The sequence below is a fragment of the Stigmatopora nigra genome, chromosome 19, assembly GCF_051989575.1.
Source record: "Stigmatopora nigra isolate UIUO_SnigA chromosome 19, RoL_Snig_1.1, whole genome shotgun sequence".
In the NCBI taxonomy this organism is placed as follows: Eukaryota; Metazoa; Chordata; class Actinopteri; order Syngnathiformes; family Syngnathidae; genus Stigmatopora; species Stigmatopora nigra.
The window spans coordinates 7,645,042-7,657,977 of NC_135526.1; the positions used below are offsets into that span (position 1 = coordinate 7,645,042).

General features: G+C 37.9%; 1 protein-coding gene across 3 annotated transcripts in view; it reads right to left on the reverse strand.

Moving 5' to 3' along the window:
- The window catches only part of LOC144212216 (glucocorticoid receptor-like), a 31,271-nt gene that overhangs the window by 7,682 nt on the left and 10,653 nt on the right, over positions 1-12,936 (reverse strand). For 2 of the 3 annotated variants that reach the window (XM_077739907.1, XM_077739909.1), the window contains exons 3-5: positions 4,026-4,198; positions 3,411-3,437; positions 913-1,029 (exon numbers count right to left, since the gene is read on the reverse strand). In XM_077739907.1, the coding sequence (XP_077596033.1) occupies positions 913-1,029; positions 3,411-3,437; positions 4,026-4,198 (317 nt within the window). The remainder of the gene's footprint in view (positions 1-912; positions 1,030-3,410; positions 3,438-4,025; positions 4,199-12,936) is intronic. The other variant, XM_077739908.1, reaches the window with a different exon arrangement.

The window sequence follows — 12,936 nt, forward strand, 5'->3', positions numbered from 1 at the left end:
TGACCAAGATTGAAATTAGATTAATTGGATAGACATACCACCTCACCTTAACCGCATTGGGTAACAATACGCTATTGTTGGTCACTCCCAAACACACCCACTGAGGCATCAATAAAAGGATTGCACACCTAAATTAGACCTGGAAAACAGTCTAAATTGTTCTCTCATAAGAGTCATTTTTTAATGACAGAGGCAGGCTGGCTTTGAATCAAGTCTTTGTACGGAACCAGCCGCAGCTAAGTTGCTTTGAAATTGATAGTGCATGCATATACCAATGGTGTTGTCTCGGTTATTGACCTGAGGGTCTTCTAACAGCTGCTTTACAGGAGAAGGTTTGTTAACATCCTTCAATAAAAATTGACATTCACTAGATCATGTTACCAAAGTGAAAAATGTATTTGTACCACAGTCTCGAGGGTATGGGGAATTCAACACAGCTCCTTTCCCTGGAGCGACATTGTGTAATATTTTCACAAAATTAAATAGTTCCCAAATATCTTAGTGAAAATTCTTTGGTCAAAACATTTCCAAGAAACAATGATTACATCATGTTTATCACCACGATTTTGTTGTTTTGGACTTTTTCACACTCCTCTGCAAGATATTCCAGTGGAATTAGATTATTCTTAAACCAATAGTGTACATTTTTCCATCTTAATACATGAAATCTGATGAATATTTCTACTTTATGGTCAATTTTGTCAACCTCACATACCATTTTAAGGATGTTTTTTTTTAATTATGTATCAACTCATTGATTTAATAAACTAGAGAATAAATGATGGGCATAAGAAGAGAGCCAAAATCTGAACCACTCCCCTATTTCGGGAAATTGACAGCTTCTAAAACCTTTGCTCATTCAATTTCACACGACACCGGAGACACCTTCTCATAAAAAAATAAATAAATTACCTTCCAAATTCATTCCAGCCTGAAGGCATTTGCGGAAGCGGCAGGCTGGGCAGTTTTTCCTGCGGATCTTATCGATGATGCAGTCGTTTCTCCCCGCACACAGGTAGTTGTGTTGGCCTGTTCAATAAAACAAACAAAAATAGAGAGGCATTGCTATTACTTGAACATAGCAAGTAAGCCACAAGTCTGCAAGGGTTTAATGTCAACATTTGGGAGGCTCAACAAAAAGTCTAAAATGATCCCGACGTTTAAAAATCATAAAATTGTTTATTTTCACTATTTTAATACTGTATAATAGTCCAGTAATGCACCAGTTTATCTGAAATAGACATTACGACTTAGTCACAGGATCTGAACATTAACATGTCTGAACATATCTGAATGTAGCAGGTAATCTTGACAAACATCAGATGTTTAAAATCTAGTGCTGACAACTTCTGGTCTCCACATGACTCTAGATCTGATATTTACAGACTATAAACCATGTATAATGTGCATAGCCCACATTTTGATGGTCAATATTTAAAAAAAAAAAAAAACGGAGTAAGCATTTTTGGGAGGACGTTTATTTAATCCTCAGACTGTCTTTCATTGGCATGTTAAGACAAATCATTTAACCCCAAGGAATCGTGAGTAGGAAAAGCTCAAATACACCATATTGCTTCTCTTTAGAGGATAAACTAGTTGCATGAGCTTTCAGTGAGTCAATTCTAATTACCATCATTTAAAGGGTAAACTGTTGCATATAATACAATGGAACAATTCATGCTGTTCCAATAGTGTGCAGCAAATTTTTAAATGCCATGCAGACGACCCCTTTCTCCATCATCATCATTAATGCTCCCGAGTGGATTTGTCTTCAAATGGGGCAAAGGTTGTGGTGAATTTGAATTATAAATGTAAATATGAACCAGCAGCCTCTTGGACCTTAAAACCTCAACAGCTTTTAGATAAACACAGTGTTTTAGAATGTGTACTGTACAGCTTAAGGATTAGCAAAAGGCTCTGTCCCTTCAGCAAATAGCACAATAGTGAATGGTGTTTTCCTACTTCAATATATAACATAAATTGTATACAGTTGAAGTTCTGTAGGCCACCGCTTCGAGAGATAATAACACGCTAAAGTTAATAATATGAACTGTTAAATATTCCCGAGTCCACAAACAGTGTACCATCTTTCTGAATCATTGTCCGAAAATGTGAGTTTAAGTACATTTACTACAAGAGTCTAGGCAAATGCCGACGAAAATGTTTGATGGGATGATGTGCAAAATTAATGCCACTTTAGTCAAGACATAATTAACATTTGCAGTTATTGCAACCACTAAAAAACTATATTACAAATTGTCTTCTATGCTCACAACTTTTCCTTCTCATATCCTCTCGTTTCTACTCACTATTTAGAGTATTATTATTATTATTTTTGCACAAAAGCCTACCAAAATGTCGACAACAAGCCCAGTCAACGGTTGTCGAAAAAAAACATGCAATCGTTCGCAAACAAAGATGTAAGACAGCCATCTGTGGTGTCACAAATGGCAGCTGGCACCAAGAGGGATGGACTACTTTCTTGCTGAGGGTATGCAACTTATAACCCTCAAGTTCAATGAGAACTCTGGCAGAACTAGTGGCTGCTTACATTATAAACAGAAAATTATACAGTTTGTAGATCTGTTACTTTTCATTCTCTGAAGTACTAATCCTAACAAGGATCGTGGGGGTGCTGCCAGCTAAGTCTGGGAACCAGGCGAGGGGGACACCCTAAATTGGTGGCCAGCCAATCTCAGGGGGACAAGGGGACGGACAACCATTCACACTCACACTCAAGCCTAGGGGCACTTTAGAGTGTTCAACCAATCTACCATGAATGTTTTGGGGATGTGGGCGGAAACCAAAGTACCTGGAAAAAAACCACGCAAGCCCGGGGAGAACATGAAAACCTTGGCCCCAGAACTGTGAGGCTGACTTACCAACCACTCATTCACTAGGCCGATTTAGCTTGTAAATATGCCATTTTACAAACAAATTGTGCCAATACAAGGTAGTATATAGACTGTCAATTAAAAAAGAATGTGGGAAAAAGCCAATAGATGTATATATGATGTTTTGTTTTTAAATCATAAGATATAATTCAAATAAAAAAGAAAAAAATAGTTGTGGTAGTTTTAAAACCCTCACCTCACTTGTATTTAAAAATCTTTGACAATACAAAGTAAATTTGTCCCCTACTTCTACAGATTAGGTGAAGTGTGGTTAGGATAGTAATTAATTTGCAGATTTGTCACCAACCAAAATAAATCATTGTATAGAATTTTTTAAACCAGACTCCATTAGAAAAGAAAGGTTGAATCAATGTTTTCATGCAATGCCAAAAGAAGTGGCTGGGTGTGTTTGCAAGCAAATATATACAGAACATGGGGACAATGATCTGTAAGCATGTCATCATGTCCACCACCAGAATAATTTGCATTTTTTTATCAAAAGTTGCATTTATTTACCATCACTCTTTTGTCGTGCTCTCCATCCTTCGTCAATGAGAAAACGACCAGAAAATGGAGAGGGCAGTTTGGTTGTTTGAGGAGGGGCAGGAGGAGGAGGAAGGTGGGGTGGACAAACAAAAAAAAAAAAGATAACAGATGTAACATTTGAATGGAGAATAAGAAATGTCCAACTCTTCATTTTAAACTGCAACTACGGTACACATTGAACACACCAAAGAAGAAAAACAAACAAAGTATATTTAAAGAAACTCAGTTTCATTTTTTTTCTTTTAACGTGTTATTGCGAAAGCAAAATACTGGTGTCTTACACTTGGTCAGGGAAAGAAAGCAAAAATGTGAAGTCATGCAAAAGCTCAAAACTCGAGTTAAAAGCCCACAGCATTGAAAAAAAGGCATGTGGAAAAAGAACTGAATAATGGGGGGGGCCACACCCGTGAAAAAGCCTCCAAACTTTATGGCAAAAGTCACATTTCTACCAAGGGGGTTAGAGTGCCATTTTATATATCTGTGAATTAAAAAATTGGCACACTGTGGGATTTCGCCTGGGAGTCAATCTTTGCGCTTGGTGGAAATGAGGCACAATGTGTGTTGTGTTGAGAGTGCAAAACAAACCTTCCACAGCCCTCTTGAAGAAGACCTTGCAGCTGCCGCACGTTACCACTCCGTAGTGGCATCCAGAGGCCTCATCCGAACACACCAAACACACTTTGTTGCCCTGCCCGTTGAATTTGGATTGAGCCGGCACCAACGAACTGTTGGAATCTGCTCCTGCTCTGGGTGATGAGCTAGAAAGCAGACAGAAGGCCAAAAATGTATTTAATACGTATAATTGCATGGAAGCATGGAAAGTAGACACAATAAAAACATGTTATGAATAGAATATTAATGCAAATGTGTTCTGCTGTTCCTAATGTTGTGCCAGTCTGTACCAAAAGGTACAATGGTCATATTGAAAATTAATGTCTCATTTTTCAAAGGGTGAAAGCCTTCAATTCTATTCGAGCAAAACACTTTCTGCAGGAACACGAAAGACAAAAAAAAAAAAAAGAAAGATTATAAATTTATATTTGCTAGAAGTGGAAAGATGTCACTGGAGTAAATATCTGCTACACATAAATCCTGGCTCAAATATGTGTACTTTTTTTAGACTAAATGAGAGCGTATACAAGGTTCAGATAAAGTTAACGATGTACAAATGACTGATTTATTGGAGACAATTTTTCCTGCCTGACCCAGGGCGGGCGATATTAAAAGTGACTGGTGTCCCATAAAAAAATGCACTGATGTGTAACAATTCAACTATTTAACTTGGGTAAGGTCTGACAGGATTTTTCATACAAATATTTACCACAGTTCAGAATATGAAAACGACACCTGTTAAATTTTTCATTGGATTTCAACTTTAAGATTGAGTTACAATGTGTTGTCAAAATCGAACACCTTAAAACGTCTCCTGTATTACACAAAACATTTATTTGCAGGAGAATAAACCTGTAAAACCTGTATTTAGACCTCCCCTAGTTGGGTAAGATACAAGTCACACTATAACTTCAATATATTTGCAAACAAGCATGTTCCTGTTCGTGAAGACTAACTGGTTGTGATTATCATCTAAAATACCCACTTTTAGATAAATATAAAAAAAAGGTGCAGCAAGATGAGCATTGGCAAAGAAATAGCGCTTTTACAACAACATGGGCGCTGCGCCAGTAGATGGTGAAATTATTTCAGGTTCAAGGCTTGTATCGTGTCAACATCAAACAGTTCCTGGTTAAGTAGAGTATATAATTAAGTTCCTGAATCTTATGTGAACGTTCCCAACATTTGATTAGGATTTACATGCATGCATTACAGCTAATAGACGTCCAGGTTTCCTCACTTCTAACCTCCTATCATTATTTATGTGCGCAGTGCTCACATACGCCGCCTACATGAGTGACGCTGGCCAGAACTCGGAAGATGGCCGTGTTTACGTAGACGTGCACACGCAGCCCGAAGCAAAGGACGAATCAGATGCCAGGAATCTAACAATATACAACTGCTATTGAAGAAAGTGTAAACGGGGGCTGGCTGTGGTGAGCAGGAAGCTCATTCCAGGGTGGGGGAGCTTGACCCTTACATAACCGAGGTAAAAACGCATGTCAAGTTAACCCAAATATAGAACAGCCTTTTTTTTTAAATTTCAGTACACTATAGGCAACTTGGATTACAAACAGGAACAAAGTGTTGTATTTTATGGGTCCAGCATATACCTTACTAGTTAGTATGGTATTAATGGAAGTGTTTTTTTTTTTCCTGACACTACTGCCCTGCAAATGACTGGTCCAATCTAGCGTAAACTGTGCCAGAAGTTAGGTGAGATCACCATGACTTTGAACAAGATGGGAAAATACAGGGTGTCCCAAAAATGTACATATTCATTGACACTTGTGTCTTGGTAAACTAGGTGTTCATTGACGTGTCTGATTTTTGCCAGTTAGGTCAAAATTCACACATCTTGGAAAGTTTATGTCGGTGAAATATGGCAGAAAGAAACAGCACGTGGGAACGGCTCAGAGTCAAGATTATAAGCAGGAACAGAAATCTGAAGCAGACCCGTTAACCACTGCACTCCACTCCACTCCGCTCCACTCTCCAGGCCAATTTGTTGCATTTTAAGGCCAAATTAGGTTTTTCACACATTCCTTTTGACTAGGCACTCATATTACGCATAATGGAATGTCTCATGATGCAATTGGAGGCTGACTTAGATTTTCACACAGAACCCAGCATAGGCGGAATATTGTTCCAACTGCGATTATACAGTGATGCGTCAGCGTTTAATACGAATAGCATGCATCAAATAGTTGTGGGACAGTGCCGTTGTTTTCAACACAAGTGTTGACTACTAAAGGGTTGTTAACCCCATCTTGGCAGTTCCATTGGTGAATGCTGTGACGTCAAATCAAAATTATGAGAATGCCATTTCTATTGTTGTCATTTATATATCCCATCATAATTTATATGAGTGACGATTAAGGTACAGATTCTTCCCTGTCGCTGGTACAGTGGGTGCACCGGATTTTAAACTTTTAAAAAAATAGGTAAAATATATAAAATATAAAAAAGGGAAGCACCAAGGGAAAAAACCCACTGGAATGCCTTCATAAAACGGAGAAATTCAGTTATTTTCAGGTATCATGACAAGTGAAAGTAATTGCTGTGTTTCCTCTATTCACTATGACTGCGTGCTTCATTTCAACATATTTGTGCATGTGAGAAGTCTCTCGGTGTAATATGCAAACAGCTGGAAAACACTTGTCACATTTTTACTGTACTTCCCCCTCCTTTCCAAGCTCTTCCTGCCTTTAGCCCCTTTCACTTCCCCTTTGTGTATCACAACAGTCTCTGCGATCCCCACCAGCACCCTCCCCTCATCCCATCTGCCAATGTTACGTAACAATATTAGCGTTCCCTCCTCCCACTCCTTCCTTCAGAGCATAGACTCTCAGCCAATCGTCGGTGGAGTGTATGGAGGAGGTCAAGCGATTCATGGCATTATCCAACTTACCTACCTGGGGACAAACATACTCGGTCAGCTCACTTGTTTTCTGTGTTTGTGTGCTCGTATATGTTCTGTAGATGTGACAAAGTTGAGAGAGGAGGGCCATTGGCATAAAGCTTCTCTTGTTTCAATGGGCCATCATGTGATCGTATGATGTTTCTCCTCCTATCTTGTCGTGCACTAACACACACACACATTCCTCCCATCCAAGGACCAACGCTTTCAGTTCAATCATCATCATCCTCATCAGGCATTTTCTCCTTTTGTCCTCTCTACGCGACACCTTCGAAATTCTTTGGAAGCACTCAACCGTGGTGGCAGTTTGTATATAGCATACTCTATATGGCATGGAGGGCTCATTAAAAAAAAAACAATACTGTATTACTCAATTACAGGAACACAAAGTTCTTTAAAGATAGCAGCATCCAAATGCAGGCCAACTGTCACATTGAGCAACACACTCGTGAATATGAATGGTTTTTTTTATATGAAACAACTATTATTTCCAAACTTTAAAAGGTTTGCATAACTAGACAAAAGTTGCAAGGTAGAATGATGCATCACCACCCACTGCAATGAGCAGGCCAAGGCCTGCCACGCTTGTGACGCAACAAAATATGACCTCTACAAAGTGTGCAGGGTCCTAAAACTAGTTTCTAGGAGAGTACTCGGGTATCCAATGCTTTTTACAACTTGCAGGTTTGCGGTTCAATTCAAAGCTGACCATTTGTGGCTGCTTTTTTCTTTGTCTAGTTGTGTTAGTTTTTCTTATGTCAAGGTAAATGCTTTTGGGCCAGTATCCTTTGGAACCTCCCCACCAACAATCGTCCCTGTACGTCAGGCAACCTTCAGTTTCTCCCTGCAGATGCAATTTGCTGCTGACATGTTGTCTCTTTAACATCAGATAGATGGCTAAGGCCTGAGGTGCAGAGCATCCATTCCCCCTAGTGCCCATATTAGCCTTCATTCAGTTCTAACTTAACCCTCCGCTCACTCACACATTACCGACATACAGGAGTCTGATTTTTTTATGTAACGAATAAATGCTATACTATCCAAACATGCTGTCACTATTGCATTCACTCTTTTGTGTTCTGTATTTACCATAAATATGTTGCCATTGTATTCAACTTACTGTGATTGTAATTATACACTTAACACCATCATTTGCTAACAGATGCACACTAATCAAAAGGGAGTGTATTCTGACATATATTAGTCTATAAGCTTTCAAGGAATGAGTGAAGACGATCAAGGGTAGGGTGCCATAAACATGACATGAAAATGGATATGTGCAGTTAGGAAAGTTCAGACTGCACAAGAGGTGGACCAGGATACTGAAAGCAAGCTTGTGATAAATTACTCTAACTGACGGTCACTGAGAATGTAAAACAAAACCCGCATACCAGCATGTAGGCGTATCGCGACAAACGCCAGCAGTTGAACGGTCCTGGCAAAGGCTGACTAATGGACAGGCGCATTTACATCCTCCCACTATTACTATTTTCATTAACATAAAGTACAATCACTGGATAACATATTAGGAGTGCTAATTATAGAAAATATAATGAACAAAAGAGTGAAATTTGACACTGTCAATTCAATGTAATGGTAATTATTTATTTATTGATTTAAAAAGAATATTTAGAAAAATGTAGCTAATGTAATATAAATAAGGATCACGTAACGGCTAGAGACTTCATGTCGGTATAGCCTGGAAACTAAACGTGCGCTCTCATTTTTGGACTGTCAAAGGTCAAAGTGCAGGTGTATTGTAACATGATCTAATTTGTTGGATGAAGAAAAAACGTGCGCCGACAGCTTCTAATGTATAATCACTAATGTGATTGGCTCCATTTAACAACTAGTCATGCTGGAAAAGAACATGGACAAGTTTTAAACAATGAACAATGAAGCACATCTTTCTCATTTTGGCCACCACACATTTTTACAAATGTGTCATTAACTGCTACGGAGGAGGGACATTAGCATAGACCTTTGCTAATTTTAAATAGAACTATTTAAAGAGGATATTTAAGATCAGTAATAAATTATTTAAAACGGTTCCCTCTTTGCCAATCGGTTTGCTTATTTGTGCAGCCCTTATTGATGTTTTTGGATGATTTAGAGCTATAGATAAATTTGACTTGTCAGACAGACTACATCCTCCATCTAATTGATTAAACTTTTCCTGTGACATCTCAAGAAGAGCGGACTTTAGCCCAGAGTCCGTAATAACAAATGCTTTTATAAAATTTAATAAAAATGAGGCTGACATCCAAAACACACACATGATAGATGGAAATATGCCACATGTTAATTAATGAACCCCAGAAAGTAGATATGGTTTTCTATTTAAAAAAAATAAATAAAAGAAAAGCACATTCTCTGAAGAGTTGCAGCGAAATAATTGTCTTAACAAAAAATTAAGCTGGACTTGGGAGCTGGACTGACAGAAAATATTGTCAAAACACGTCTGATAAAAGGTGATCGGGTTTGTACTTTTCACGCTTATGTATAAAAAAACAGCAAGCCCAAAGAGCATGATGAGAGTACATTATCTTCAAGTCACCACAGGAAAAACAACATCCACAGCAGAGGCCGAATAAAAGGTAAACAAAACTATTAGGAGCATATCTCCCCGCCATCTATAATACAATAATTCAAGGAGCAAGTTTTTCTAAGTGAGATGCAAAGGTTGTGAGGACTAAAGACACCTTCCCTGACTTTACTTTTACCTGAGACAACTAGTTATTATCATTCCATTAACAAGATTCAACAGTAAACAAGTCCCAGTGAGGTTCTTGTGAGTGACAAGTAAGGGCACCAGGAACAGTCATTGTTGAACACATTCAGGAAGTCCAATTAGAAATGATCTCATTGACAACTGCTTTTCAACTGCAAAGGCTTCCTTATCACTAAAGTGGAAAAACACAACTTAGATGCAAATAGGGAAATCCGACTCCATTAATATTAATCCATCCATTTTCTATTCAAGCACTAAGCACAGTCCAACCTGAACTGGTTGCATGACGACAATGTGGCACATAAAAAACAGACAAGCATTAACAATGACATTTACACCATCCTATGGGAACTCGTGAATGACTAGTCATAAAAATGTTGCTAGCTACACACGAGTCCTCTTCTGGGCTTTAGAAATCTATGTCTAATGCGATAGTATAAAAACTATGAATTTCTTTTTGGATTTTCCAAGGCGTCAAAGCACTGAACATATACCGACAAGGTGCAGAGGTCTTTGCTACTGAAAAGGCATCCACATCCACAAAGCGGTTTTAAAATACCGCGGAAACCATTTGTCAATCTTCCATCTCAAAGTGCTTGATGCTCACTTTAGCTCCGACTACTAAGTGACCCTGGAGTTTGGTTCCATAGCAACGGCGCTGAGGGAACGACGTGACTAAGGGAGGCTGTCGCACTCTCACAATGTTATGCACCAGTATGATTCTGCAGAAAATGTAAGTAAGAATTCATGAATGTGTTCATCTATAAAAAAAAAAATATATATATATATACCAACAGTTGACTTTCTGTTTTTTCTGGCATTAAAAATGTCAGCCATGTAATGACCACCTACTGCCACTCTTCCCTAAACAAAATCATATTGTGAAAGAATAGAGATTTAAGTTATTTTTTTCAATTAGCTTCCACATTTGGGGAACTGCCATTATAGACTTTTTTTTGTTCAGTGTTGATTGGTCCACAATCATGAGAGAAGCACATCCATCACAAAATACCCAACCTTTCATTTTCCCAGGCAAATTGCTTTCGATTCATTACAAATGAAACAAGCAAATTCATATTACTGCGTAATGGAAAGTCATGAGAATAAAAAGACTTGTGACAAATAGGTTTGATTTTTGTAGGGTTATTTAGCTACCGTTAACATATGCAAACAGTGGATAAATGGAAAAAATAAAACAATAGATGTTTAATTTCCAACATTCTGGATTCTACTTAAAGTATTTATTTGCAGAGCGCATTGTGTACACACTCAAGGGGCCTCACCTTTGTTTAAACGCTGCTATTTTAATGTTTTTTTTCCCATTATCTTTAATTATTTGTTTATTTTTTGCACTGTCCCACAATGAAGACATTTCCATGAATCAGCACCTGCTTGACAAATAAGTAAGCTTAAGACAACAACAAAAATGTCATACTGTACAGACAGTCAGGTCAATGGCAAACTAATTTGTCCAAAAAGGGTGCTGGTAAGCTTGTGGTGGGATTTTTGGTTTTGTTTTGTCTGCAGTAGTCAAAGGATAAATAACATGACGGGGAAAAATAAGACAGAACATAAACAAAGCGGAATCTTGCACAGAATGACAAGAAATGACAGCATTTGCCATAGGGGAGATTATGGTTAAAAAAAAAAAAAGATTAGTAGTGTGTGATGGAAAAGTACAGTTGTAGGTTTAAGTTTTATAACAGTACGTATACACAATTTTAAAGGAGGGGCTATAATACTGTTTACACAGACTTTGACCCACCTGTATTAACCCAATTAATGTTTCCTCCCTTTTTAACTCTAGTAAATACATTTCATAACCATAAATAAATGATAAATAAGTACTTAATTTTATCATTCTCTGGATCAATGACACGAACCTAACTATAAAAAATCGGGATACCTATCATTGGTGTCAACCTGTTTAGCAGCTTTAACAGAGTAAAAGTGATGGATTTTTCAGAATACATTTATTTTCACTTACGGCGACTACGTGAGATTACGATGAGCAACAACAACAAAAAACTACAAACAAAAATCTCAACTTCCATATTTTTTCCACAAGCCTCACAAATATATTATGTGGCGTAGGCAGAAATTTACAAAATAGAATAATAAATTCTGTTAAAATACTTTCAACCCCTATCTGGAGCGTGCTTAAAAATAGTAGCCGAGCCTAAGCGGTAGCCATGATGAAAATAGACGAGGCGCAGACATGGAGACTTGCTATTTTAAATAATGACCTCACGACGGGCTGAAAAGTGGGTCAACAAAGTGGCAGATTAAATGACTTCAGTCAATCCAAGGGCAGCCACAGAAAAAAAAAATGAGCCAAATAGAGTATCTTATGAGTTATGAGAAGATTCAGTGTAAAGACAAAAAACATTTGGTTTCAAAAGGCTCAAATAATCTGCTAACTTGGATTACCATAGGTTCCTTTTCAAATCATAGCAGATTAAATATTTTCTTGCGTTGTCTTGCAATTTTCTAAAAACTCCATTACAGACCCATTCAAGATCTTATAAAAAGCTTCTTTCATGTATTTCTTGCACAGCTTTGAGATTCATTTTTTTTTATGGTGCATAGTTGTAAAACTGGGGAATGGTTGGCCCGCAAAGCATATCTGTTCTGTCCCTTGTGCAAACTTAGACAGGAAGTACTTTGCAAGAAATACTGTAGTGCCAATACTGTAATCCTCACGTTAGCAACATTCTTATTTCATGCACACTGGAGGGAAGAGCTGAATTTCTCCTGGGGAAAATTTCCAAGTCCTGAGAATGACTAGTCGTGCGTGGTTTTAGGACCCTTGGGAAATATATTTAAAAAAAAAAAGATAAAAATCAACCTTAACACTACATAATCGATACGTAAAAACCACCACCCCTTGATAAAGCATACACATAAATGTTAAAAATTAAGTGCACAGGAACAAAATGCTTACTATAGTTAAAATAAAATGAATAAAAACAGGAAAAGAGGTCAAATCTGCCAGTCAGGGGTTCACCATACCCTGCTTAAATGTTTTATCAAGCACTAAGAGCACCAGCGGGATTCCTGAAAATATTTGTCAGCGGTCCAACTAGATGCCTCACTTGCTTGCTTCAAACTTGTAACTGTGATCGCAGCATTGATAATCAGTCGTGCAAACAGTACTGTCAGTTTGAGTGTGGTGCTTCATATTGCAGCACATAAGAGTCAACCTAGAAGCAAAAATAGGTCACCTGGAAGCT